General features: G+C 44.2%; 10 protein-coding genes across 10 annotated transcripts; 5 read left to right on the top strand and 5 right to left on the bottom strand.

The window, feature by feature from the left end:
• Nucleotides 1–490: 490 nt before the first annotated feature.
• L199_007142 (uncharacterized protein) lies at nt 491–3106 on the bottom strand (the record flags this gene model as incomplete). Its single annotated transcript, XM_064892839.1, has 8 exons — nt 491–813; nt 895–1137; nt 1287–1615; nt 1682–1800; nt 1887–2026; nt 2093–2239; nt 2380–2701; nt 2795–3106. The coding sequence occupies 8 exons, from the start codon at nt 3104–3106 to the stop codon at nt 491–493; spliced, it is 1935 nt and encodes a 644-aa protein (XP_064748911.1).
• Nucleotides 3107–3449: 343 nt separating this feature from the next.
• Nucleotides 3450–6268, top strand: L199_007141 (uncharacterized protein; the record flags this gene model as incomplete). The annotated part of the gene is made up of 14 exons (XM_064892838.1): nt 3450–3465; nt 3550–3928; nt 4023–4172; nt 4298–4360; nt 4436–4501; nt 4576–4608; nt 4660–4782; nt 4869–5043; nt 5107–5288; nt 5386–5485; nt 5562–5624; nt 5691–5753; nt 5856–5993; nt 6086–6268. 14 exons carry the CDS (start codon nt 3450–3452, stop codon nt 6266–6268), a joined length of 1734 nt encoding a protein of 577 aa, XP_064748910.1.
• A 222-nt stretch (nt 6269–6490) lies between these two features.
• On the bottom strand, nt 6491–8107 carry L199_007140 (pantoate-beta-alanine ligase; the record flags this gene model as incomplete). Its single annotated transcript, XM_064892837.1, has 8 exons — nt 6491–6936; nt 7026–7083; nt 7153–7208; nt 7298–7435; nt 7508–7610; nt 7679–7740; nt 7806–7839; nt 7901–8107. The coding sequence occupies 8 exons, from the start codon at nt 8105–8107 to the stop codon at nt 6491–6493; spliced, it is 1104 nt and encodes a 367-aa protein (XP_064748909.1).
• Nucleotides 8108–8516: 409 nt separating this feature from the next.
• L199_007139 (uncharacterized protein) lies at nt 8517–10887 on the top strand (the record flags this gene model as incomplete). The annotated part of the gene is made up of 9 exons (XM_064892836.1): nt 8517–8535; nt 8609–8793; nt 8910–9029; nt 9093–9166; nt 9234–9327; nt 9461–9744; nt 9911–10123; nt 10196–10303; nt 10380–10887. The coding sequence occupies 9 exons, from the start codon at nt 8517–8519 to the stop codon at nt 10885–10887; spliced, it is 1605 nt and encodes a 534-aa protein (XP_064748908.1).
• A 429-nt stretch (nt 10888–11316) lies between these two features.
• On the bottom strand, nt 11317–14804 carry L199_007138 (uncharacterized protein; the record flags this gene model as incomplete). Its single annotated transcript, XM_064892835.1, has 8 exons — nt 11317–11436; nt 11569–12161; nt 12248–12338; nt 12418–13991; nt 14056–14168; nt 14235–14293; nt 14349–14718; nt 14791–14804. The coding sequence occupies 8 exons, from the start codon at nt 14802–14804 to the stop codon at nt 11317–11319; spliced, it is 2934 nt and encodes a 977-aa protein (XP_064748907.1).
• Nucleotides 14805–15281: 477 nt separating this feature from the next.
• L199_007137 (uncharacterized protein) lies at nt 15282–16877 on the top strand (the record flags this gene model as incomplete). The annotated part of the gene is made up of 5 exons (XM_064892834.1): nt 15282–15414; nt 15484–15791; nt 15906–16031; nt 16135–16348; nt 16435–16877. The coding sequence occupies 5 exons, from the start codon at nt 15282–15284 to the stop codon at nt 16875–16877; spliced, it is 1224 nt and encodes a 407-aa protein (XP_064748906.1).
• A 369-nt stretch (nt 16878–17246) lies between these two features.
• Nucleotides 17247–19150, bottom strand: L199_007136 (uncharacterized protein; the record flags this gene model as incomplete). Its single annotated transcript, XM_064892833.1, has 9 exons — nt 17247–17270; nt 17345–17584; nt 17714–17805; nt 17886–18003; nt 18111–18190; nt 18255–18328; nt 18411–18478; nt 18836–19036; nt 19109–19150. 9 exons carry the CDS (start codon nt 19148–19150, stop codon nt 17247–17249), a joined length of 939 nt encoding a protein of 312 aa, XP_064748905.1.
• A 498-nt stretch (nt 19151–19648) lies between these two features.
• L199_007135 (uncharacterized protein) lies at nt 19649–21114 on the top strand (the record flags this gene model as incomplete). Its single annotated transcript, XM_064892832.1, has 4 exons — nt 19649–19775; nt 19936–20633; nt 20754–20819; nt 20920–21114. 4 exons carry the CDS (start codon nt 19649–19651, stop codon nt 21112–21114), a joined length of 1086 nt encoding a protein of 361 aa, XP_064748904.1.
• A 402-nt stretch (nt 21115–21516) lies between these two features.
• L199_007134 (uncharacterized protein) lies at nt 21517–25870 on the bottom strand (the record flags this gene model as incomplete). The annotated part of the gene is made up of 10 exons (XM_064892831.1): nt 21517–22457; nt 22514–22645; nt 22721–22835; nt 22904–22980; nt 23072–23242; nt 23314–24166; nt 24233–24380; nt 24441–24837; nt 24927–25108; nt 25191–25870. The coding sequence occupies 10 exons, from the start codon at nt 25868–25870 to the stop codon at nt 21517–21519; spliced, it is 3696 nt and encodes a 1231-aa protein (XP_064748903.1).
• A 925-nt stretch (nt 25871–26795) lies between these two features.
• Nucleotides 26796–27071, top strand: L199_007133 (uncharacterized protein; the record flags this gene model as incomplete). Its single annotated transcript, XM_064892830.1, has 1 exon — nt 26796–27071. The coding sequence occupies one exon, from the start codon at nt 26796–26798 to the stop codon at nt 27069–27071; it is 276 nt and encodes a 91-aa protein (XP_064748902.1).
• Between the last annotated feature and the right edge of the window lie 199 nt (nt 27072–27270).

The following is a 27270-nucleotide window of genomic DNA, read 5'->3' as shown; positions in this document are numbered from 1 at the left end:
TTATCCTCTTAGTGCTGTCGGAAGGTTTAGGCTTTATCCCAAAACGAGAAAATGGGTGGTGCGGTGATTGTGTGGTGGTTCACAACAGGGCAATCAGCCTGTCCAAAGGTAGATCCCCCGTTTCGTCATCCATTGTTGCGATAGACGCCTTCGTTCGGCTTAGGACGGCCGACCATTACCAAGGGATAAGAAAGTCAAAGTCAGTCACCTGATAAGTGCTCGCTTTAGTGGAAAGAGCGAAAGAGTCTGAAGGAATGGCATAGTTTACTCCAAGCTGCATTATGGTTCTCAAGGTGGAAAATGACCATTGACACTGCGAACATGGTTTCCACAATAAGATGCAAATGTCATCTCTGTCGATGAGGTGTCAGACTATGAACAAGGTATCAACTATCTGTCTGACCGATCATGAGTCTATTGAGTATCTCAAAATGCCAAAACAAGCTACTATCACTTGTCTATCTAAGATTCAGAGTCAATTCCAAAAGGATCAACTCTTCACACAGAAAAAGGCCATTCCCTCTCTCGCTTCACCCGTTACTCTTTCCAACTCTCTCTCATTTTCGGTCATCCACCTCTGGTCTTTAGGTATATTATCAGTCCCTCCTAATGTCTTCATCAATCTTTCCCAATTCTGCCTCTTCGCCGTGAGTTTCAACATCGGTAGGGGGTTTGAATGTCCATTCACTAGCACTAAAGCAGTGTTGGAAGGTAGTGAATCGTGTAGACGTGTTAGTCTTTCTGAAAATCGGGATAGGGAAGTGTCAAGATCGGAAGGCGAAAATTGGTCGGTGGATATTCCCCGGTCGTTCCCTGTTCGCATGATCACTCAGCTCAAGTAGCATCAACTTGACTTTTATCAAAATAAAATGGATTGAAATTGAGTCCACTCACACCCTTGTACATTGGCCAATTCCATCATTCTACCGAAAACTAAATCGTGTCCTTCAACATTCTCCAATATCTTATCTACGATCTCATCATCCGTCGTACACCTTATAGCAGTCGTAGCTTTTGCACCGAGTGATGTACGGGGATTGCTGTAATCTATGAAAGCGGAAGTTTTGATAGGTTTATTTCGATTTAATCGCTCAAAGATCGGTTCCATATTTTCCATTGTGTTTCCAAAATCAGGACCTGAAAACGTCAAAGAAATATTAGATCAGCTTGATTTCATAGACGCTTAATATCACGAGAAGTATTATGAACTACCTGAGAGAGACCGTGAAGAATCTTTGAGGAAGACAGTAGAGATATCGAGATATCATGCAGGTCAACCAACTCACCATAAGTCATCTTCATCCTCAATAAGTCCAAACAAGTCCTCGCATCTTCCTCTGAATCATGACCCTTATCGGACTGTTGAATATCCCTTTTCAACCATCTTTGAGCTAACCACTTCAAACCAGCTTTGAAAGGTGGTCCTCTGGGATGTTTATATATCAGTGCCGTATCGATACATAAGGGATGTTTGATTCGTAATGCTATCAAATCGCACTCTAACGAATGACCCAACAAGATCGTATGAGGTGTTATTATTTTCTGAAGGGCTGATTGGATGGAAGATAATGTGTGGGTCGCTGAGGATATTTTTTCAGGTGTTATACCTGACCACCTATTTTACACCATCATTATTAGCTTGACTGTAAAGGTCGATTCGATAAGTATGGCGAGTACCCACTGAGTCCTATAATCTATAATTTCCTTTGGAGGTTTTACCAATTCGTCAAATATGTTGTCACCAGAATCAAAATCTAATATTGACACTCTAGCTAGTTCTTGTCCATCTTCCGATAAGACCTGTACCCGACACTCATCATATCAGCTTCCGATCCCTCCCTCTCTCTGTCTTTTCGGATAATCATACTTTCAGTAGAAGGACTTACCATCTCGCAATCCATAGCTAACACAGGCCACTTCCCATCCTCCGGTGGACCGTCCGCCTGAGGAATCTCCAACCAAGGATCGTCTCTCCTGTTACCCTTAGTTCTGACATTCCCATTACTCATTGACGTCGTACTTCCTCCTATACCCACATCAATATGTACATCCCCCCTACCATCCACTGGACCTGAAAGGGCAGCCGAAAGACTGGGTGGTAAGGTCGATAAGTCCAGTCCTGGTATGACCGGCGTATCGGATGGTGAGATGTATGATGGGATAGGGTAGTCGTTATCTAGCATTTGATGAGGTGTGAGGAGGTATAAGAATGGTGGGAGGTCTGACGATGTTGCAGCTTCTACCATTTTTAGAGAGATGGTCAGCATGACAATATCACTATATCAGTAAAGGACAACAAGGATGAGGAAGCACGCCGCAGACAGCCTGGTAAACCATATGATGGCTTCTTCTGCAAGTTAAAAGGATAATATAACTCACCTGCTAGTTGCTTAGCCTCCCTTTCTTTCTGCTTCTTCAACCCATCCGGTATAGGACTCATCAACAAACTATTCAACACCGAGTGCAGTTTCCTATCATCTCCCGGTGCTCTGGTGGGGCACGCATACGTGAACAACTTCGGTATTATAGGTACTCTTGCAGGAGGTAATGGATCTGTTGAAGAGCCAGAACCAGTGGTAGTGGGTGTAGGGACGGTGGAGAATGGCATACATGATATAGTGGGTATTTGATCTAAGCCTAACTGTGAAGGTAACAATCCAGGTACGAAAAGAAGTACTGTATGTGAGATGAATGATTTGTGCTATACCCAGTATCTCATCAGTTTGATCGACTATCACGGAACTGCAAACATACGGCCAACAAGAAATGTGAAGAGAGTGATGAATGGACCCACCTCAATCTGTATCCAAGAAGGTTTATTCCCCTCTGCTACGATATACAACACCAGATCTCGCACATGGGCGATCCCAATTTTCTTACCATACCTAAATTCATTGACGTTGAATTGAAAACTGGGTCGATGTTTTGATAACTTCCTCATCTTACGTCGTTCCTCTTTGGTAGGTACTTTGGTAAATCCATCTTCGTCTGTGTTAGGATTCGTAATGGCACTTGCACTTGCACTTGGACCCGGAGTCGATGTTTCCGGTATGAGCGTTTTCCTCTTGGTTGATCCTCCTGTTGGAGGAGATGGAGTGGGAGACATCTTGGTCCTTTTCAAGATGGTTTTTGTGGAGGTGATGGGTTGATATACTAGAAAGCCAAGATGGTTAGTCGAAATGCTAGACAGTAAATGTTGGAATCTGAAATCTGTGACCGGTTAACAAAGTGATCGAGAATGAGCCTGATTATGATTTCTCTTGGCCGCTAAGTTACTTCCCCACCCAATCTCAGAATCAGGCTCACCCGGGTCGTCGAGCTTCACGTTACTCGCGAAAGTGGAGGGAGGACATGGCCACCCAACGACAACAACATTACATTACGATAGACTCTGTAGACATGATCACCAAGCTAGTTTGGGTTGATAATCAGAACAGGAACAGGATAACATGGCACCAGATAAAGGTGAGACCCACGTACCTATGAGGAATCATCGTATCTCCCTTCCCAGATATCCGCTGATATTGCATCCATCATTTACTCTTCCAGTCGAATGTCCCATATGTTCCCTTCTGGTCGCAGAGACTGATATCAACCTTCACTTGGATCTACAATGTCGAGGAGCATCGTCAGCGGCTGGACCAAGTACGACTCCGAAATTCAGAACAAAAGGATCACAGAGCTCTCCTGAACGGGAAGTCATTGATCTACTAGAGAATACACCGACCTCGAAACCCTCTAATTCAAGGAGGTCCTCGAACAAATCGATGCCTGTCGCATCCATATTCAATTCGACAGCCAAGCGCAAATCTTCTTCGCAGGATAAGCCCATACCGATGGACATAGATAAGAAGGGTACAGGTGTATCATCCGAAGAGGGAAAAGGGGAGAAGAAACAGAGGTTAAATCCTTTGATAGCGAATCAACCGTGAGTACAGCTGGTCTACAAACTTATTACAAATCAAATCTCTTGATCTAAACAAAGCAAATACAGATATACTGATATTTCGCTTGGTTTCCAGTCTGGCAGAACGCTCTCGACCTACAAGCTTATCATCATATATTGGTCAAACGGACCTCATCGGGCCTGGGTCATTACTTAGATCAAGGATCGAAGCTGGAGAAGGAGTTGGAAGTTGTATCTTATGGGGACCACCAGGATGCGGTAAAACGTGAGTCATAAAGTACCAATTCTCCTTGGATCATCTGGTTTGGCCAGATACCATAGCTATCTGCTCAGGGTTGTCTGAAGATACAGTATAGCTGACCATGAATCTGGTTGGGATGGGATGAATAGGACGTTAGCTAGATTGATAGCTAAAACTGCTGATGCCGATTTCAAGGAATTGTCAGCAACCAGGTGAGCTGTTGTGCTCAAGACTTTCAGCCAGTGAGCTCCTATGATGGGATGACGGACTGACTGATCGACCAATAGTTCAGGTACATCGGACGTTAGACAGGTGTTCGAACAGGCGAAAAATTCCCTCAAGTTGACCGGAAGGTGAGTTAGCCATTTCTACCCCATGGCTGTATTTCCTCATATACTAACGCCTCACATGTGTTGGGTCATGCTAGACGGACGATATTAATGATTGACGAGATACATCGGTAAGTGAGCCTATCATAATCGAAGGCGGTGACTAATTGTCACCAACACAGATTCAACAAACCTCAACAAGACCTGTTCTTACCCTACGTCGAGAACGGCTGGGTCCAATTGATAGGTGCGACTACCGAGAATCCCTCTTTTAAAGTCAATGGTGCTTTACTCAGTCGATGTCAGTGAGTTTGGTATTCTACTCAAATCTCTCAATCAATTATGTTCGCACACAGAAGCTAATGACTATCCTCCCTTGGTCATGGATTAGAGTATTCACATTATCTCCACATTCACCTGAATCACTCCAAGAGATACTTACCAACGCCCTTTCCTCCCTTCCTCCACCGATACCCCATCTCCCGCCAGATCTGATACCGTTCTTGGCGGATGTGGCTGATGGAGATGCGAGACAAGCTCTGAATGGGTTGGAATTAGCTTTGAAAGTTTGTCAAAATCCACAACCACAACAAACTAAACTCTTATCACATTCAAATCGTGATGATCAGGAGCAGAATCAGGATGAAAAGGAGAAGCAGAAGAAGAGAGACGAAGAATTGATGGATGCTGTTCGAAGAGGATTAAGAAAAGGATATGATCGATCGGGAGAAGAGAGATACGATATGATATCTGCTTTGCATAAGTGTTTGAGGGGGTCGGATGGTAGTGCTGCGATGTATTGGTTAGCCAGGTGAGTTTATATCACATTTACACTCTAGGTTTTTCATTATGATACGAACCGTATCTGCAGTAGGTATGACCGAGCTGATATTGTGATGTTATGGCAGAATGATTACGGGCGGTGAAGATCCACTGTACATTGCTAGACGGTTAGTGGTAGTTGCCAGCGAGGATGTAGGCTTGGCTGATTCCCAAGCGTTACCGCTTGTAAGTGAACAATTCATTTAATCCGACAAATTAATGACACGGGTAGCTGATATCAACATTTGATATATTGTCCTAGGCCATGGCAACATATCAGGCTTGTCAGGTTATAGGCCTACCAGAGTGCCGGATCAACCTGGCTGTGAGTGATATCAGCTAGATGTATAGGAATGGCGTCAATCAGAAGCTGATGGACGTGCACTCTCAGCATTGCGTAGCGTATCTTGCGGAAGCTCCTAAATCCACCAGATCCTATACAGCTTACAAGCGAGTAAGTGATATTCTACAGTAAACATGCTATTTTTTACTCTCGTTGTGGGCTTGCATGCAGATGATAGATCAGAGCTGATCATCTGCCTTTCCCTTTGCACAGGCTGAAGCATTATGCCATCAACCGCCTTTACCTGGTGTACCTTTACAAATCCGTAATGCCCCTACGACACTGATGAAGAAATTGGGTTATGGTAAGAAATACTCTTATGATCCGGATTACAAACATCCAGTATACAATGTGAGTCGACATGTACATCACACTGCCAATCACGGTAAGATTTTTATATGGGGGTATGAATAGCTGATATACAGTATCGATCTGCTAAACAGGAATACCTACCACATACACTTGCAAATCATTCTTCCCATTCTCCATACCCTGATGAACATATACTGAAATCGGCCGAAGCCGAGTTGAAAGAGAAGAGTTGGGATGAAGATAGGTTGAGTGAGTGGGAATGGAGGATAAATGGGAATAAGGAATGGGAAGGTAGATCCACTCTGAAGGAATGATTATGTTATTATATGTGTATTTAGGAATTTATGTTCTACACATAACGAACAATATGAACGAATGAATGACCGAAGATGAGCTAAATCTTCCCATCATCATCGACACGTTCGTAAATGTGATTATCATTGTTATAACATGTGATGTAATAGAATATAAAATGGCATTATAATCAAGCCTGCTATGCTAATCGCAATCCTTCTAATCTACCTTATCATATCATATCAACTGGTTTCCCACCCAACCAACAAATTATCAATCAACCTCGTCTTCCCCACCCAAATCGCCCCAGCAATGACAAATTCTCGATTCTCTCCTATAGGTCCACGGATCGGTTCGAAAGTATCCTTATCAAACAATTCAATATAATCCAATTGTAATTCTACACCTTCGTTTTCACTTAAGATACGCTCTTGTTCATCTAATACCACCCTTGTTGATGCAGCTATCAGATCTTCACCCGTTATATCTTTCCCTTCTGCGGTATCTTTCGATTCATACAAACCCTTCGCCGCATTGAGGGCATCGTACAATACCGGCGAGACTTTTAGCTCTGAGGGTGATAAGTACGCATTACGTGATGAGAGGGCCAAACCCGTTGAGGATCTGGTGGTTGGCAGGATATGCAGATTGGACGATGTAGGATGGGATAAAAGGAGGTCTTTGACCACTATAGTCCGGTAGATGGAATGATGTCATTATTCGTCAGTTTGCAAGTTCCCATCCACGAAGCTAATGGTGAAGCAGCAAGAGCCTCACGTATTCGTAATAATAGAGCTTGTTGGATATCTTTCTGTCCGAAGTATGCATGATCAGGCTGATGTAGTGATTGAGAACAAGATCAGCATGCAATGCACAAAGCCATCATGACCATAAGCTGACATACCTCGACAGCATTGAAGAGCTTAGTGCAGACCGTTGCTACACCTTTGAAGAATTGGGCTGGTAGCGGAAAGGACGTCCATCAGAATATATCCTTATAGATGCTCTATCCAGCATCTGCCAACTGAGAGGAAATTAGCCAAACTCACGCCTCGAAGCACCTTCCATAACCTCCCCCCAACCCCTCACATCAACTTCCACGCCTTTATGGTTCCTCAGATCCTGCAGTTCCCCTTTGAGGGGGTACATCACGTCGGGAGTAGGCGCAAAGACGATCAATGGGCTTTCTGCTATCTCATGTCCGTTTGAAGTACTGGTGTTGGGTCGGAAAGACTCGTACTCTGATACACCCAGTCCACGCATCTGTCTCGGCGAGGGAGGTGTAGGGAGGATAGACTGGAGGAGAGCTAGGTCACGGTCAAATGTACGTGGATAGGACGATAGGTCTTCGTGTGGGGCGAACTGTATCATTCATCATGTCAGCTTGGCACCCGATTGGTGTAAGTAGGAGGTTAGGACGTGTAACTTACCTGCATTGGGTTGACGAAGAGGGTCATGACTGTAAGTGGATGGCGTGAGAGCGATGTTCGGACTACGAGGCGGATGTCAAGATCAGCTGATAAACGTTGTCATATCATCAACTTATCAAAAGCTGACCTAAGTTCAGATGTCCTTCATGTAGAGCTCCCATCTGAAAGATATTCATCAGTTCACTGTCAAGATTATGCCATGTACTCGAATGATTAGCTCACGGTTGGTACAACCCCAACTTCCAACCCCTTATCTCTCGCTTCCTTCCTCCATCTTCTCAGCTGACCAAGCGTCCTGATCACCGGTATATGAGGTTGACCATTCCCATTTGATGCGTTTCTTACAAACACTCTCGGAGATGTGCGAGTGAGTGTGAGTTTAGATGGACCGGCTATACCTCTTACGAGGGGGATGTTGGGGGTGAACATTCTGAGTCAATTGGGAGAATAGGGAGCTCAGCCTCTTTCTCGATCGGTCCTTTTTGTGCGGTCTATTTGACAGTCTTAGTCGTTGGTTGTTCTTTCAAGTGGGGCAGAGGAGATAAGAGATGATAATGTTTTTTGGGGTTGATTACTAGCAGACGTCGTTTCATCTTCTTGTTGCAGTTGTGATTTCGTGGGGACCCCATCCATTCGGTCACCGCCGAGTACATAACGGAAGCAGATCAGGGCTTGTTAGGTGAAGGGAACATATAAGGAGTATGTACCTACCACAACTCAGCTTCGAAGCTCAAGCAGCTTGACAACATATTATTGACAGCATTCCAAAGCTTGACAACTCGTCTTCATACCTTCGCATAACTTGCAGTCAGAAAGAGACGAGAAAGAAATAGTCAAGATGGATTTCGACGATCTGAGTGAGCTAGCCTCTTCTTCACATTCTTGATGAGGTATACCAAGCTGATATCATCTCTTCCTTCCTCAACTTAGCCGTGGACAACACCTACCAATTAGGAGGATCCGATGATGAGAGGGAGCGAGCCAAGAATGCCGCTCTGATAGAAGAGCTGGATAGGAAGAAGAAGTTTAGGAAGATGGCTGTTCCTACGGATGATAAGAAGGTCAGAGAGAGGCTGAGAGCTTATGGTGAACCGATAACGCTCTTTGGTGAAGGGGTGAGTTGAATTCTGATCATCAAAACCTGGAAATCTCGGGAGAGTGGGACAGCGGTTACCTAGAACGAATCAGACGCCGAAGCTGACACTATTTCCTAACTTCTCGGCATAATTAGCCCGGTGATCGACGAGATCGTCTGAAATACGTCCAGGAGCAGATAGAACAAGCTAGAGGAACGGATAGGATGGACGTAGATGAAGGTTCAGATGAGAGCAGTGATGAGGAGGAAGAAGAGGTGAGCTCCCCTTTTTCATGCTTTCTAGGCAACATATGATGAGCTGACTTTACGTCGCCATAGGGGGAGTTCTACACGGAAGGCTCAGATGATTTGCTAGAAGCGAGGAGGAAATTGGCCAGGTATTCATTATCAAGGTGAGTCCGTCTGGCTCACAGCTGAGCTCAGTCGCCGGATACGACAGCAGCTGATGTTTTCATATAGGGCTAGGACACGTATAGCGAGGCAGAGGGTGGAAGTGGGATTACCGTTAGGTAAAATAGTATCGTTGCGTAAAGAAGTTTTTTCAGAGTTGAAGGTGAGCCTGCAGTCTCGATATCCTCAGCATATGATATGTACGACTCGCAAACCGACAGAGATTCTCACTTAGTGTTACTTATACACAACATCTATAACGTACATAAGATCCTAATGTTGCATGCTCATTTCAGACATTCAACAACCTCGGTTCGCAATTTGGCGACGATCGACCCCTCTCCACCATCCGATTCTCTCCCAACTCGCAATACATCCTCACAACATCTTGGACTGGTGACAGCAAGATATGGGATCTACCGAATCTGAATTTAGTAAAGACGAAAAAGGGACATACGGATAAGATAGGTGGAGCAGCCTGGCATCCTCAGGCTACTTTACCTGGAGGTATAGGTGAAGATGGATTGAATTTCGCCACGGGAGGTGGGGAGGGGGATGTGAAACTTTGGTCTTTGAGTGGGTGAGTGACGTCAAGATCCTTCGACTTAGTTTCTCCTATCGTATCAAAGTCATTGATCGTCGAAAAGGATTCCTTTCGTTTCTTTTTGAGCAACGATCTTCAACTTACCATCGTCGAGGGTCATTAGAGGGAATGGGATACTGATATAAACCGTTATCCCTCGCAGTGACAAGCCAATAGCAACCCTCTCAGGACATGAAAACAGAGTAGGCAGAGTCGCGTTTCATCCATCAGGCTCATACCTCGGTTCAGCAGGTTTCGACGGTACATGGAGATTATGGGATGTGGAGAAGCACAAGGAACTGTTGATACAGGAAGGACATAGCAAAGAGGTTTATGCGTTGGCTTTCCAGGATGACGGTGCATTGGTTTCATCAGGGTGAGTGAGCAATCCTTTTTTTCTTTCGGAATGTGTATAAGCTGATCATTCATTCATTTTTACCCGGTATAGTGGATTCGATGCGATAGGTAGAGTATGGGATACAAGGACAGGTAGAACAGCAATGGTGTTAGACGGTCATGTAAAAGAGATTTTGGCTATGGATTTCGCACCTAATGGGTGAGTCACTCAATCATCCTTTTATTCACTGTCATGAAATATCTCTTCTGACAATTTGTGATGATGACTGTCGCAGATATCAAGTAGCCACTGGATCAGGTGACGATACCGTCCGTATATGGGATCTCCGAGCGTTAAAAACACAATACATCATACCTGCTCATAAATCTTCAGTATCAGATGTGAGGTTCTTCCGATCTCAGGGGGAGATAGATTCAATAGCTATCAATGGGGAATTACCTCTATCAGGAGATGTCAAAGGTGGTATAACGGATAACACCATGGTAATAGATCAAGATCAGAGTAATGACATCGAGGTAAAAGAGGAAGATGTTAAACCGAATGGATTAACAGGAAATCAAAGGAGAGAAGAAGGATTAAACAAATCTGGTTTATTCTTGATCACTTCAGGGTTCGATTGTAATGTCCGAATATGGTCGGCGGACGAATGGAACATGATTAAGAATTTACCTACAGATGCTGGGAAAGTAATGTCAGTGGATATATCTTCAAATGGGAAATTTATAGCTAGCGCGAGTTATAGTAGGAGTTTCCACCTGTTTGGAGGAGATAATAGTTTATAGGTTTGAGATGGTGATTGATCAATCATTTGTGTTCATCATTGTCATGAATATACACTTAGACCCCACAATGTTATATATGATCATTAACATGCATCGATCGATCATTTCACATGTACTTTCATCACTTTTCCTCATTCTTCGAGATGTGATTCATATTGTGGTTCGTGCAAACCCCATGAAACACTCAGATCTTTACGTAGACAACATATTTATTCATATTTGTCTTCTCATATGCCATACTCAATATAAAGAAACAAGAAACTAGGACCAGAACAAGATAGGTAGAGTAATGTATCAAACAGAAATGATAAGCAAAACCGCAGATCTTCCATTTCTCTTTCAAGTATAAATGAAGGGACAGATAGAACCTCCTCGACAACAACAAGTCTTCTTTACCAACCTTCTCCCCTCTAACGCTCATACTCATACTCAAGCTTGAGTCGGAGTCTGATTTTGAGTATCTTTCATCCGACTCATGAATTCCGAAATCTTACTCAGATCTATACTCTGTCCATCCGATTCGATAGCAGTCACCAAACCATCAAGCATCTAACGCGAAAAAAGGTAACAAAAAGTCAGTATACTTGTACCACTGTACTGTTCGAACATCTCGAAACGATGAAGAGTTTAGGGCAGAGCAAAGAAAACCACATCGTATAGTATATCGAATGTATGACTCACCCCATCAACTTTATCAACAGGCACTTTGGTACTGAGACTAATCAACTTCCTATACCTAAAATTCTTTTCGAAATTTTGATTTTCGAGATTTTGTATCTTATCATTCATCATGGACAAAATTCGATCTTGCCATAAATTGATTCTTCTCAATCTAATCAACGAGTCGGTATTCGTGTTGGTACCGCCAGTAGAGTCAAATTGGATTCTCTCGGGTAATTTAATCTCATCATCATCTTGGTCATCTTCTATATTTTCATTCTTAACTTGATCTTCTATCTGTTGCTGGTCCGTTGATTGTATTGGTCGGAAAGCCAAAGGTAGTTCGTTCTCCCCCGTCAACAACTTCCTACCTGTCCAATCTTCCGACGTCGAAACGGAGTCCTCTTCCAAGATCTGCTTCAAAGATTCGATCCTCTGATTCAACAATTCCAGTTCACCAACTTTGACTTGAGCTCGATGTAATTGTTGTCTCTTATCTGCCAGAGCTTTAGTGGCTACTCTGACTGATTGTTCAGTAGCGTTAAGTTTGGTTTGCTTATCGACCATCTCGGTTGAGAATGTAGATGAAATAGTCTCGAAAATCGCTGCGATATCTGCAAATTTGAATCATAAATCAGCCCAGTGAATTATAGCTCACCTCATTGTGGCTGGGTCAAGTGATATGAAATGGTCAACTCACTCTTTTGAACATCCCTACTCTTCCTTTCGGGTTTAGGCACCTCCGATTTCAAGCTCGACACGATAGCTTCCGCGGGTGATACCTTGAGTGACTACCCGAAACACCAACATCATCAGCACTTCCTTGTATCTCACATCAGTCGAGTCGGCTCGGTTGATACGCTTGCTCACCTCAATATCCAATCCGAAGTCCGAAGGTTTCAATCCCAACTTATTTGCTTTACCTTTATCCGCACCGGCGTCCAATAACACGTTCACCAAACCTTTATTGCCCACTCTCGCAGCGATGTTTATAGCCGTATCACCGTGGACATCCTGTATATCAATAAGGGTTTTCAGACTTATCGTATCACTTCCAGAAGATCCATTGAGGTGATCACCATTCATCGAATGAGTGATTTGTTGTTGTTGCTGTTCTCTGGCTACCCATTCGAGCACATTGGCCATGTACGATCGTGCCGAGGCTGCTCGTCCTTTGACACCAGCCACCATACTGATATGATGCACGACCGATCTATACGAGTGATCGAGAGTCTTGATGGAGGGTGAAAGGAGTTCCAACAGTTGATAAAACTGACCAGATTCAAATTGGTTCGTAGTCAATACCGATCGAATCAAGGGGGTTTCACCAGCAAAATTGCCTCGGTGGATATCAGATCCGAGTTCGATGAGTTGTTTGATTATTGATAATTTCGATAGAGCACACGCCCAATGCAGAGCCGTGTGACCCTGGTTGTCAATGACCATATCGATATCAAACGTATCAGGTAATTCATCTGGACCTAAACCGAATACTTGTCGAACATTCACATCGTCTTCGCCCTCATCATTAGCGGATGTAGAGAATAGAGACAATAGTCTTGAGCGAGTTTTGGATGTGTTGGAATTAGGTCGTGGTCTAACCGGTTTATTCGATAATCTCATGGATGAAGGCAGAGATTGCGGATCCCTGAGATCATCCGAAGAATCTGAAGCTCCATCATCGACATCTTCACCTTCATCTTCTTGTTGTGGCGGCTCATGCTGTTGCTCCTCCATGTTACCATTGAGGTACGCCCCATCTTCCGATTTTTGCCTCTTGGCAGGTGGAGGTCCCATATCGGTATCGGTGGTGTAGTTGATAGGCTGATAAGATGGTGTAGGATGAGGCTGGCCATATTGATCGATGTACATCTCTGCACCACTGGGCGGTAATCCCAAGTTGTTGATATCGGCTGCAGGACCGAGCGAAGGATTATGATGACCATCACCACTGAGACTCGGTGTCATGGCCATAGCAATACCACGTTTGTTATCGCCTTGGCCGGGGTACATATGCTGCTGAGGAGCAGGGTAGTACATCATTTGCTGTGGCTGTTGACCGGGATAACCCATCGGCATGCCCATCATCTGACTCTGATCACCATTCGAAGGTGTGAATTGAGGTGGTGGCGGAGGGGGTAATTGACCAGCTTGCGCGTGGGGATGTCCGTGACCATGAGGAAAAGGTGAGATGACACGGCCGTTTGCCGAAGATCCACCTCGATTACCAGACATCAAAGAAGGTGTATAGCCTGCCATACTTGACGAAGGAGTCTTTTGACCGGCTCGATCGGGTGTACCAGTACGGATGACCGGTAAAGCAGCGATGGCGGTTGGTGAGGGAACGAAATCGAATACGGGTGCGAGGTATGATGACACACCGTACTGAGCTGCAAGCTCTTGTCCTCGTTCAAAAGGTATCCAGGTTCCTTGATATTTACCGTCTGAAAGCCAAAGAGGAGGTTAGATGGATTTGAACAAATCCCAACGAAATTGTGTGCCACTCACATCCACCTTGAACTTTTTCGTGCACTCCAGGATGTATCTCTTTTTCAAGAATTTTCGTTCGAGCAGATTTATGTATACCTGCTACCTTGAGTATTTGGGTTGCATTCACCCATCTATAAATGACCAACCGCAGTTCGTCAGCGTTCTTTCAAGATACCATATGGGATATTTGGACCTACGAATCGGATGTTCGTCTCATGACGGAAATACCTCGAATCATCGCTTCGAAGACGGGTATCTGATGTTGGCGATATGTCAGCTTGATTCCAATCTTGGGTATAAAAAAAGCTTACACCTGAATATACACTAGCGTAGACTTTTGCCTGAGCCGTTCCACCAGGTTGAGGCGAGTTATTCGGTCCTTGGCCCATCACATTTCCGAAAACATTTTGATGCTGTTGTTGTAGCTGTTGAGCAGGTGTAAGATGTTGGTTCTGACCGTTTGAGGAGGAGGACGTCGTTGGAGGAGGTGGTTGCATGCCCTGCTGTTGTTGCTGGGCAGGGCCAAGTCGCGGTTGGGGTGGTGGTGGCTGTTGAGAGTGCAAGTGGGCAGGCAAAGTATGTAACGGTGCGGGCGTCTGCTCGAGGGCACCAGAAGGTGATAAGGAAGGTAATAATGATGAGTGAGAAGGTGTAGCCGGTGGCTGATTATGGTTGGAAGAGCTAGAATAGAGAATCGAATCAGCTCAGACAAGAAAGGATGGATCGGGATGCGAATAGAACGATCAGACTTACCTTGTAGCTTCCATGATGGGACAGTAACCGATCAAGACTCAGTGTACGAGGGGATGAGCAGACAAGACACAGCTGGAAGATGTATATGATCACCTATCTCTTCTGGATCGGACTGAGGATGAGGATGAGAGTGAGAAAGAGTATCGTATAAGGTAGGTAGGACGTGTACGAAGAATGAATGTTCATGTCGACCATTCAAGCGCGTTGCGCGTTCTACTGGGTGCTACGCGTATGTGGTGTCAGTACATTTGATATGTAGGGTAATGAAAAATAGGGAAAGAGAGGGAGGCGAGTTAAGAGTAAAGGATCGGATGTGGCACACCCACTCCCACAAAAGGGGAGGACGATATAGATAACAGTCACTCGTGTAAATTTCAGATGGAGGATGTCCACTTGGCTGCAAAGAATTTTGGGAATCTCCTGCTTGACTCTGCATCTTCACCTGCCTCAACTCGATAGCATATCTGTACCCTGACCAGCTTCCAATCAATATGAGCGCAGAAGCGTCGTCCTCTGGGATAAGCAAGAAATCAAAGAAGAACAAGAGCAAAGCTGTCGAAGCTTCCAATGGTGATGGTGATGCTCAAGAAGTAGATAAAAACAAGAGGCATAGGAAGGATAAGCGTGAGTACACCCCCTTATTGGATCCGCACAAGTCTTGTATGATACTTACCATTTGCATAATGATCTTAGCATGGGACACGGACGATATAGACCATTGGGCGATCCCTCAATTTACTGCACCCTCAGCAACAGAGCACAAACCATTCTTAGAGGAATCATCTTTCGCCTTGTTGTTCCCCAAATATCGAGAACCGTACTTACGTTCGATCTGGTCGAATATCACTTCAGAGTTGGATAAATATGGTTTAGCATGTGAACTCGATTTGGTACAGGGTCAAATGACAGTGAAGACAACGAGGAAAACTTGGGATCCGTATATCGTCTTGAAAGGGAGAGATCTGTTGAAATTACTAGCTAGGGGTGTGAATGCGCCTCAGGTGGGTTTATGATTTTCCGTCATACTGCTGTCAAATAAGGGGGACAAGAACTCCGTCTCTGAGATCTTTCTTGCTTCCATTCACGATTACTAATGACCTTCGGTTGATGTTCAGGCAATTAAAATCCTCCAAGATGGTATAGCGTGCGATATAATCAAGATCGGTGGACTGGTAAGGAACAAGGAGAGGTTCGTCAAGAGGAGACAGAGGCTGGTAGGACCCAATGGAAGTACATTGAAGGTGAGTCAGACGAATAACACTGTACCATTGTATGACGACAGCGTGAAAAAATCATGTATCATGATTGGAGAGCTAATTATTAGTCACTCGCTTGTGCGATCAGGCAATCGAGCTTCTTACGGAATGCTATGTTCTCGTACAAGGAAACACCGTCTCAGCCATGGGGTCCTTCAAGGGCTTGAAAGAAGTAAGAAGAATCATCATAGATTGTATGAACAACATACATCCTATTTACAGGATCAAGGAATTGATGATTCGAAGAGAATTGGCTAAAGATCCCAAGTTGGCCAATGAAAGTTGGGATAGGTTCTTGCCTAGTGAGTGACATACCATTGAGAACGACGTGTAGTCCACCTCGAATAGCAACGGAGCAGAAAAACTAATCTTCTTTTTGCTTCCGCAGAATTCCAAAAGAAACATCTCTCAACATCCGAAAAGACAGCCAAGAAAAACGCTTTACTCGACCGTCAGGCAGAAACATCATCTACCCTCAACCCCAATTCCATCCCTATCACTTCTACTACTACTAGTAGTAGTACTACTGCGGTAGACGATAAACCCAAGAGAACACCTTTCCCAAGTAAGAAGAAGACCTACACACCATTCCCACCACCTCAACAACCTTCCAAATTGGATCTTCAACTTGCTTCAGGAGAGTATTTCTTGAAACCACGTGAGAAGGAGGTAATGGAGAAGAGGAAAAAAGCAGAGAAACAGATGGAAGTTTCTGCTCAGAGGAAGGCAGAGAGGGAAGAAGCTTTCATTGCTCCTCCTGAAAAGAGGGAAGAAGGGGTAGAAGAGAGGAGAAAAAAGAGGAAGAGAGCTAAAGCTGAGGATTTGATGTAATCGTACTTACCGTTAATGGTTTCGGGTCATGTATATTGGATATATTTGTTTATTCGTCAAGTACTAGTCCGTCCAGCGAAGATTTCCCTTCAAAGTGATAATTACCTTTCTGTTCTGTTGGTGTAGCTGAATAGTGATAGCAAATAGGTCTAAGGTCACGGATCTCATCTCTTCACTTCACGAGTTTAGCCGAAATGAGGCAATCCATCTCAAAATGCATGGTATCATGAGAATACACTTGGATGTGTTCTCCTTGGTATCGTATCCAACGATGAAGGGGGTTTGGTGTCTCATCTCTCTAACAATACAACATAATCTACTAATATTACTATGACCATACAGATGGGTTCAGAGGGTATCTATTGTGATTTAGACGAAATAAGATGGTGTTTGCTAATTGTAACGTAAGAGTTAGCTCAAATCATTGAGTGTAAGATTAAGACAAAGATCATGTGAAACCAACTTACCATTCTCCTCAATGCAGGGTTCTTCATATCCGTATCATTCTCCCTAGCCGCCCCATAAACTTTGAAATCCGTCTTACCGTTATCATCAACCTGCATGATCGACGCGGAATTGCCACATCGATAACAGTAATTCGGGGCTGACCAGACGGTAACTAAGGAATCATCAAACATGTGTTTGTAGCCTTCTTGAACTAATTGATGGGCTCGGGCTATCAAGGAGAGCGAGTTGACGTGGTTGAACTGTAGTAATAGAATAGTATATCAGCCCAAATCATATGTTTGTATAGCATAACAAAGGATTGTGATTGAAGGATTTCGTGGTCCACGTTGCAAGGAGAGCAGTGTATGGAAGTAGAGGAGGTAACATACCTCCGCAGTGACCTTTCCACCAAATAACCATCCTGCACCTCTGGGACTGACTGACCACGACTCGACTTCATCAGGATCCGACCACATGAGATCTATCAAACATATATTCAAGTCAGCCAAAGAATTCTCCCTTACCAACATAGCCGGAAATGAGATCGACACATGTACTCACCACAGAAGGCTCCCTCGTGAGGTACTTCCTGAGCTCTCGGTATTATCCTAACTTGATCTAAAGTTTTGATATCCGGTGATAATCCACCGTGAACACACAGTATGGACGAGTCGATAATCTAACAAGTATATATCGCATATCAGTATTTATATGATGGGTACTGATAACTTTCTGAGGAGTGAAGGACTGGATTATTCTCGTATATTAGAAAAAGGCTTCACTTACAGCTGCTAAATTCAAATGATCGAAAAGCGTACAACAGGCTTTCCAAACCGATGGATTACCATATTTCTGCATACATTCATCTATACATATCGCATGGATCAGCTTGGTTCATGGTGTCAACGAGTCAACACTTAGCTGACTTACCGTAAAATCCATATACCTGTGTGATCTGACGGGACTCATGATTACCTCTTAACAACGTTATCTTATCCGGATACCTATATTGTTCATACGTATCAGTTAAGGTTGACTTGCATGATTTGATCTCCATATAGATGATCGATGTGAACATGGACTTACCTGGCTTTGTATGCTAATAATAATGACAATGTTTCAAGAGAATAATAACCTCTATCTACGAAATCACCCTGTAACACATCAAGAAAAAAGACAATGTTAGCTGCAATTGTCCCTATGCGATTGTCTGCGACGAAGAATCATGATTCCGGTCTTTCCAACACTTCTACCACCGATCACACCAAGAACCCAACCTCGTGTATCTACCGCAAGCCTGAGTGTCGGCCTGTCATCAGACACTTATAGTACTACGGTGTAATCACCGAGTTGAAGAGGTGGTCCAAGTCCATCGTACGTATGGTAACACAGTATCCTTCATCTTGACCGATTCCTGGCGCTTTTCTGAATCTACCGTACATACAATTTCCATTTCTTCCGCATCCTACAGGAGGGATAGGCAGAACGACATATGAGCAATTCGTACTCACCATAAATATGTAACTAGTCTCCGGCGCTTCACCACCCTGTCTGAAGATCTCCAATACATCCCAGAACTGTCCATGTATATCACCGCATATCGTCACTGGCGACTGAACCAGGTGGACATTACTTTCTTCCAGTAGTAGATCTCGGACTCGAGAACAGAGGAGTTTCATCTGACGTTCAGGAAGGTGTTTACATTGTCGAATCTATTACATTTTACGAATACCAGATGAGCTGACGATCACCATCAGGTAGGTGATTTCAAAAAGTATACTTACATGGGCTATCCATTGATCTGGATCTGATGATAGTCCAGTCATATCTAATATATTCTCGTGAGAATCCTCGGCGTTCGTCTCGTGGTATATAGTCTTTATCGATGCCTTTTCCTTTTTGTTTCGTTTTGACTTTAATTTTGAAGTTGAGCGATGAGGTTCTACCACTTTCAAATTTGGTTATTTCTGAGATCCCAATTTCGATATTTGGCCCATCCGGTCGTGGATTCAATGCAATGACTAGCCTGTGGTATGGTTTATAAGTTGAAATGATGGTGTCCCTGTGAAACTTTGGATTATCTTTGGATTTTTATCTCTTTTCTATCCTGCTGAGATTACATGATCATGTCACTCGATGCTAAGTTCGGAGATATCCATCATCAGTACGATCAATGTGTGATGACGTGGCAATTCCCGCACCTCCACCTAACAGTCACGGATTGACTACCATGCCAGTACCTAACACTAGATAACCTCATCAGTCATTGTCCCGTTCTATACCTTATTCACTTTACGACCTCACCCTCAGATACCTCACAAACCATGTCAGACGCAGCCTCAAGAGCAGCAGCTAGGAAAGCCAAGATCCTCGCCAGGGGAAATACAGGTCTGGCGAAATTGGCTCAGACAGCGAGGGGAGAAGAAGCTCAAGCGTTGTATGCTGATGATTGTGAGTCGGTCGGTGTATCTTTCGTAGCTTCGTGGTAGAGACGAAAATATACAAATGTGTAAATGTACAGATGTAATCATTGTACGATCACATTATAATGCTATCACTTATGCAAGAGATCTAAACTGACTTGTGACTCTGTTGTTTTTTCTAATTATAGTCAAACCTTCTCCCTCACCTTCACCAACCCCTCGAACGGAAACTCCCCCTCCTATCACAACCACCTCTTCATCATCGACATCGGCAAAACCCACTACTAAACCATCATGGGTACCTCCCTCCGACCCCACATCCACTTCGTCTCGTACCAACCCAAATGCAAATGCCAATCTCACGGCAGAACAGCAAGCGATGTCAGCTCAATTGGAAGCTATGATGTCGATGTTCGGTGGAGGTCCAGGTGCACCCGGTGCACCCGGTGTAGATGGAGAAATGCCAGATATGTCTAGGTTATTACAATCCATGATGGGTGGATTTACCCCAAACGGAGAGGGTAATGGCAGTCAGAGATTATTAGGTGATTTAGATGATCCTGCCGGTTTAGGTGGTTCAGGTCCAGGTGGATTACCACCGAACCTATTCGGAGGTGGTGGAGATGGTGGGGAAATGCCATTCCCTTTTCCAGGTATGGGTGGTATGGGATTAGGAGGACCCGCGAAAAAGACTAAATCTGAGAGATACTTTCCCCTAATTCATTTTATTTCGGTGGTGGTGTTATCGATATTTACGATTATATGGTGGGAACCTAAAATCAAGAAGGAGACTAGTCTGTTGACTGCCATAGAAGGTGATTGGGTGAAGAGATGGAGTGGTCTGGGATATAGAGGAATAGGGAAGTTTGGTAACGTTGAAGTTGTTGTGAGTATCCTTTCCTTAATATGCATCTCAAAACTCGACTCAACCGAATCAAATCAATCTGATCATGATATTAATAACTAACGATGGTTTATAATTTGTTTCATTTTCGATTTGACATAGCCAATATTCTGGGCTTTCACAACTCTCGAATTGATCTTACAAACCAGTAGATTCATGATAAACAAGGTGAGTGATTCACCATCGTTGTATATTCAGTCGGAAATCAACCCATGTAATCGAGGTTAGACGGAAATCGCTAATGTGTCTCATGTTGTGTTTTGGTTAGTCCCCTCCTCCCCCTCATTCACTCATATCAAACTTCCTACCACTCTTACCTCCCAAGATTTCTCGACCTATTTTGACTATCTCCCGGTACCTCTCATTGATCTTACAGACGTACAAAGATGGTTGTCTATTGGTATTTGTATTGGGTATGACCGTAGTCGTAAGTCAGTGGTTGGATGGTGGAAAGGTATTGTAAAGATCATTCCCGTATTAAGCGACCTCAGATGTATAGGTCAATATGTTATGATGAATGATCGAATTGATCGGACTATTTTTCCGTCTGATAAAAGATACCGACGATAGTTATAGATTGAAGCAAGGTACAAAAAGTCCACTGATAGAACGATAACAGTTAATTACTTGTTATGACATTACGTAGTGAGCTATCACTAACTCACAGCTGTTGGCTCGTAAGGCAGCCGTGTCAGTATCAAGCAATGCATCGCATCGCACTGATATAATTAGATTACCAAGACCAAAACATCAAGTGGTATGTATCGATGTATAAATTCCCTAACCCTAGCACTAGCAATGACACAATAACAAATTATCATAAAGCAAGAAAACATGAAATGTCCATTTTCACCTAATTATCTATCTAACGAACTAACAAAGGCGAATTAACTTCTCCATCATCCCTTTCCCCTCTCTCCTTACCTTTACCCTTCGCTCTCCTGGTCTTATCATCACTTCCACCTTGAGGTTCGATTTCGTCCGGTTGATCCACAATAGCCGATAAATTATGATACCTTCCCAATTCAATCATCTCCCCTTGAGCGATCCCATTCTCATCATGGGGTAACCAAATGACCGGTATGGGTATTAACATTTCTAAAGGGTATATCAATCCTTTAATCGAATTTAGATTTTCCGTAAAATACTGATGACCTTCTGCCGTTTGCCCCGATCTGGATGCAGGCTTGTGATACGAACATCGTTCAGTCTGTATTGAATCATCCATTCGTTCCGTAGGGATAGGTAATGGGAAATGATCAGGTAATCTACCAAAACCAGGTAACAAAGCTGTCACTCGATTTAACAATGATAAATCTGATTGACGCGAGTTCCTCCCATTCCTATTCCCATCATCTTTCTTGGTATCCTGCATAGACGAAGAAAGTTCGTCCAAAGCTTTTCTAGTATTACCATTGAGATCTTTTCTCATCTTTTCTTTAAATCTCAAAACCGTCAATCCCTCACTGAGGAGCACAGTGATAACAGCCACACCGATACTGACACCTCCTATCGCCCATTCATTCCTACTTAGCAAGATCAATCCGTAGAGCAACGGTTGAAATCCCAAAACCCTACCAAACCTCCTTACAGACCATAAGGCTAATACCGTGCCGGTATATCCTGCCGATGAGTCCACGAAAACGTGCTCTATCATATATCGATTGGCGATGAATGAGAGGTACAGTAGGACCAAGATCGGGATAGCGAGCAAAGGGAAGATGAAGAGGAGGGTTGAAGCGTAAAACACAGCCAGGAGGCAAGGGGCCATACCGATAGCTGGAGAGTAAGAGGGAGAAGTGTAGACTGAACCACAAATGACATGGAGTCAGCCTTGAACCAAATTGAGACATATCACTCACGCCGATACTTCTGTCTCGGGGTTATAGCTTTCTTCCTGTGTTTGAGATACTTGAAAATCCGAAGTGGTTGCAATAGGTACAAAGGCGGCAAGACGAACCCCAAGTTGAGTAGGAGTACAAAGACGAACCAAGCTGGACGAACACAGGATTGTCATATCAGCTTACATCTCGTTCCACCCTGATGGGTTCAGGTGGGTAGCAGCTTACTTGAGAATACAGCTCCATCACCGACTGTCCTTGCTTCCTGCACGTTCATCGCAAACCCCTGCACAGCGTACTCTAGGGTAACGACCAGAACAGTCCACACGACTGTGATCCAAAGCTGGACATAACTTTACTGTGAGCTTTGTCCCCCATAATTTTCGAGTTGGGCACGGAAAGGCAGCTTACCAAGAGATAGAAGACAGCTCTGTATGCCAGAAATCTCTGATGACTCCGTGAGATACATTTCACATCTTTCGAAAACCCTAAGAGGAGCATGACCCTATCGTCAGCACAGGATCTACGATGTGCTTGGGAGCATTTGATGCTGAGAGCCTTTCAAGACATAGGACTTACCTTCAGTCAAGAGTAAAGCCACTACGACGACTAGAGACAAAACGACCGCCGGGACCAAACCTTCTACCACACCCGACCCAAATCCGTCACTTGTCGCAATAGGCTTCATCAATCCTATGTAATGAGCGAATCCCGGTGCTGTGCCGACACTGAGGGCAAGGAAGGGTACCACTATCAATCGAGGTACTTTATCTCAGCTCAACGTCACGAGGATACGGACTTGATAGCTGACTGCAACTTACATATGATCGACATCACCCCACCCGACAGCAGGACTTTCAACCAAAACGTCCGCTGATCCTTCTTTCTGGTCGGTGCACCAGCGTTCTGCCACAGTATATCTTCCTTGGTGCATCCTTCAATGAGCTCAGCATGGGGTAACCATCTGACTCCCTTTCCCACTATTATCCATCCTTTTATACCGGCGGTTGTTGAAGCTATTTCCGCGAACTTCTGCTTTTGCATACCTTCAATCTCCATATTCAATTCCTTGAACCTCGCTCTTGTTCCTCTGATTGTAGCATAATGAGCTGCCAAAGGGGAAGTACCTTCTTTCGAAACCCTATGAGATGATCTCGTTGGTATTCTGGGTCTTTGGCCCAGCTCTTCAGGAGAGTATGGTGAAGTAGGCGAGACAGGCGGTCCAGGACTGGTAGGAGACGATATGATCGGAGTAGTGCTCATGCCACTGGTTGCTTCATCACTGTGGGGCGGATCACTAGAATTCCGTCCTCTTTCACTTGTTGGTCCTTCATGAGATGTATCGGGCGATGTGTCAAACTCATTGGTCTGTTCAGATTGAGGACTCGGATCAGGAACCCAATTACCCGTTTGGTCCATCTTGATCCTTTGACCGATATCGAACCTTCCTCCATACATCGCTGAATCCCTATTGATCTCTTTGAACTTCGAATCAGTCGGTTCTCCCGCCTCTTCGAGATTGAGGGAAGGTGGAACTGGTACGTTCAATCTCTCTTGAGATTGGGGATGAGAAACTGTTGGAATCTTGTAAAATCCTTTGGGAGCTACGAAATCATTCGGAGGAGTTGGGCGGACTGGTGAAGAATTCTTGGTGGATTGAGATTCTGGCTCTCCCTACAGAAAAAGGACAGACGTCAGTATCTTGAAACAAGAAACCTCTGTGAGTATTTCATGACTCACTTCGTTCCATCCTATCGGTTCCAGTACATCTCCCTCTGAAGCTGTATGAGTCAATTTGAACGAAGTGATATAATTCGTTTCCGCCACTTCCAACTCAATCAGAACTTGCTCTCGTTCTTCGATCTTTTGCCTGAGATCGGTGGTATCTCTATGCAAACAGAAACTTGGTGAGCTGCATGTGATAAAAACCGGAACGATATCAACTCACGGCATAGCAAATACTCCCACTACATCCACCTCTTTCTCTTCATTATTCAATCTCATCTGAGCACACCAATCTCTCAACAATCTTCTGACCCCTTCTTCGCTCTTGCCTCTCCATCCTCCAGCATCGTGTGAAGATATGAAGATCATCTCCATCTTCTGGCACGTTTTACTCTCAAAGCCTTTCTTCAACTTCATCAGTGAAGCGTACGTTCTAGCAATCACAAACATTCCTCCGCCACAAGCTAAAACGGCCAATATCACTAGGATGATTATCAGCCTAACTCTAGCCGATGAGATTGCAGGGGCTATGGTAGAGGTTAATGACCTAGCACCCAGAGATGGGGAGGAGAACATCAATCGCAAAGTGTTCGAAGTAGCTGCTGAGTCCGGACTAGGATCTAGAGCATTCAAAAATCGAAGTAAAGATAAATCCGTTATGTCCCCAGTCTGCCACCCAGATTATTTTGAGGCGAGGTCTCGCGGAGACATGGTACATCGGCCAGGATTATCGGTAGGACCCCAACTAGAGCAAGAAGCGATATAAGAGCGGAAAGCTTGAGACCTGCAAAGAGTACTGATAAGGCTGATGCGCCTTCCGACAAGGCGTTTGAAGGAAGACGCAGGAAAGGAAGTAGGAAGGTGATAAATGTCCAATTGGAAGGTCGAAATCTATGTAATTTGAATGACTCCGTTGTATCAGCTCGATTACTCTGATGCCAGATTGCGATAGCTTTTTGTTCAGCAGGCTCACTCTTGAGATATTGCCCATCTCCTCGGAGCGTAAATACCAGGTAATTTCCTTCTCAATGTCAACCAGATCAACCACATTATCCAACCTACTATCAGTCCTGATCCTAAAGCAGCTACTACTCCCCATCCTTGCCAATCCCAATCTCCTGCACAGGTGTTGATAGAGCTGGGGTCTGTGATTGCACTAGCTGGAGCGGTCGGCGTGATGGTAGCTACTTCTGAGGAAGAGAAGGTTTGTGTGGAGGTGGGAGAAGGTGTGATGGGTATGGTCGTTGTTCGTAACACCGTAGAAGCGAACGTACTCCCATCCGATGTGAAAGTCGATACCACATCGGTAGTGATGATATGTCCTCCGTCTGTGAACGTCGCTCCTGAAACTGAAGCGGCCGATAGACCACTACTGGAAGCTTCAGCAAGCTGCGAAGAGAGTATAGCAGCGCACTCTGGAACATTCTGATAGATCCCTGTCGGAGGTTGTACAGGTCCAGTCGAAGCTGCAGAATCGTACGAAGCTCTTGCACTAGTAAAGAAAGATGCGGTGTACCATTCGGATTCCCATGATAGTGTTTCGTCACCACATAGGTAAAAATGTCGTCTCTGGTGTTGATGTAGAGGGGGAAGGAGAGGAAAGAGAGAGGGTGGGGAGGTTATTATAGGATCATACATCGTTGTTGAAGTCATTTTGATTTTTTTAATGTATTTATATAGTCGTTTGAAAGAGTGTGTACACTGTATGATAAATTGTTGAAGTATTGCAGTTGCAGTCAATGCATGTGGGCTGAATGTGTAGCTGCGGTGGTCGACAAGCAAGGGAGAGGCTAAAGGATGTTGTTCCTTCTTGAGTGCAGGCAAAACGACTGTTTCCAGTCGATGCTGTGTTATCGGTTCTTCACCTCACAGACAGCATGTTACTTGACCTTGAGTATATATGAGTGATATAATGAATAGATCAGTAATGATGGCAACGAAAGAAGAGTTTTTTACAAGGTGACCATTAGTATGATCGCAGTCAAGTCGATAAAAATTAATGGACGAGGTCGAGATGTTACCAGCAAAGGAGATCAAGTGAACCAGAGCATCAAAGCTTGAAAGGATGACATCAAACAATCAACAACATCGCACTGACCACTGACCATCACCAGGATGATAGGCACATTATCACAGTATCGACTCAAGTCGATCGCACAGATCTCCCAATGAGGGAACCATCATCATCAACTTCTTTCATGTTCTCAAGAGGTCTTCATGCCTCTTGTCTGGATCCAGAATATCGGTGGATTAGGAGAGGGTAGGGGCGATCAAAATAATTGTCGTGAACAGAACAACACAATAAGCATACTCAAGTATGAAGATGAAACGCATCAACGCTGCAACTGTGAAACGCACAGATCGTCACATTTCATCGTTCAGGCACATCCCACATGTCTAGCCACGAGAGAGGATTCTCCCATATTTCCATATTCGAATTCATTCATTCATATGCTATATAGCTGAAGATGAGGTCAGAGAGCTGGGAGATCATGTCTACTGTGGTATGCATCGCAGAACCCTGCCTACACCCATCAATAACCTACCTGTAAATCAGCCATAAGAATCGTGCGACACAATGGACATGCGAGAAATCATCAAATCCCTTCAGTCTCATTTCACCCCTTCTACTAATGAAGCTATCGGCGCATTTGAACAGTCTCTACCTAGAGATACATATCAAGCATTTTCCCTTGGTGAAGATCCCTTGACGTTTGTGTTCAGCGCGTACTGGGCGGATGATACGCTATACGAGAGTCGGACTTTCAAGGCTGAAAGTGATCTGACGGCGGATTTTGTCAGGTATGAGAAAGCAATGATGAGTGGTGAGATGGCTTGTCCATTGGAAGATTGACAAAAAGTGAGTGTTTTATATATCAAAAATCGACAGATAGTTGAACTCTTGATCTATATTTAGCTCTTAGTTGAACCCGAACCAGCTGGAATCCTTAGATTCACATTCCACATACTTGAAGGTACTCTACATTATATGCATGCTGCTGTCTCATATCCAATAAAACGATGTATAAAGAGCAAAAGAGAAGAATCCTAAA

This window comes from Kwoniella botswanensis, chromosome 2 (assembly GCF_036426115.1).
Source record: "Kwoniella botswanensis chromosome 2, complete sequence".
Taxonomy (NCBI): domain Eukaryota; kingdom Fungi; phylum Basidiomycota; class Tremellomycetes; order Tremellales; family Cryptococcaceae; genus Kwoniella; species Kwoniella botswanensis.
The sequence above is the reverse complement of the archived record's forward strand: the minus strand, read 5'-3'. Positions and strand labels throughout refer to the sequence as shown.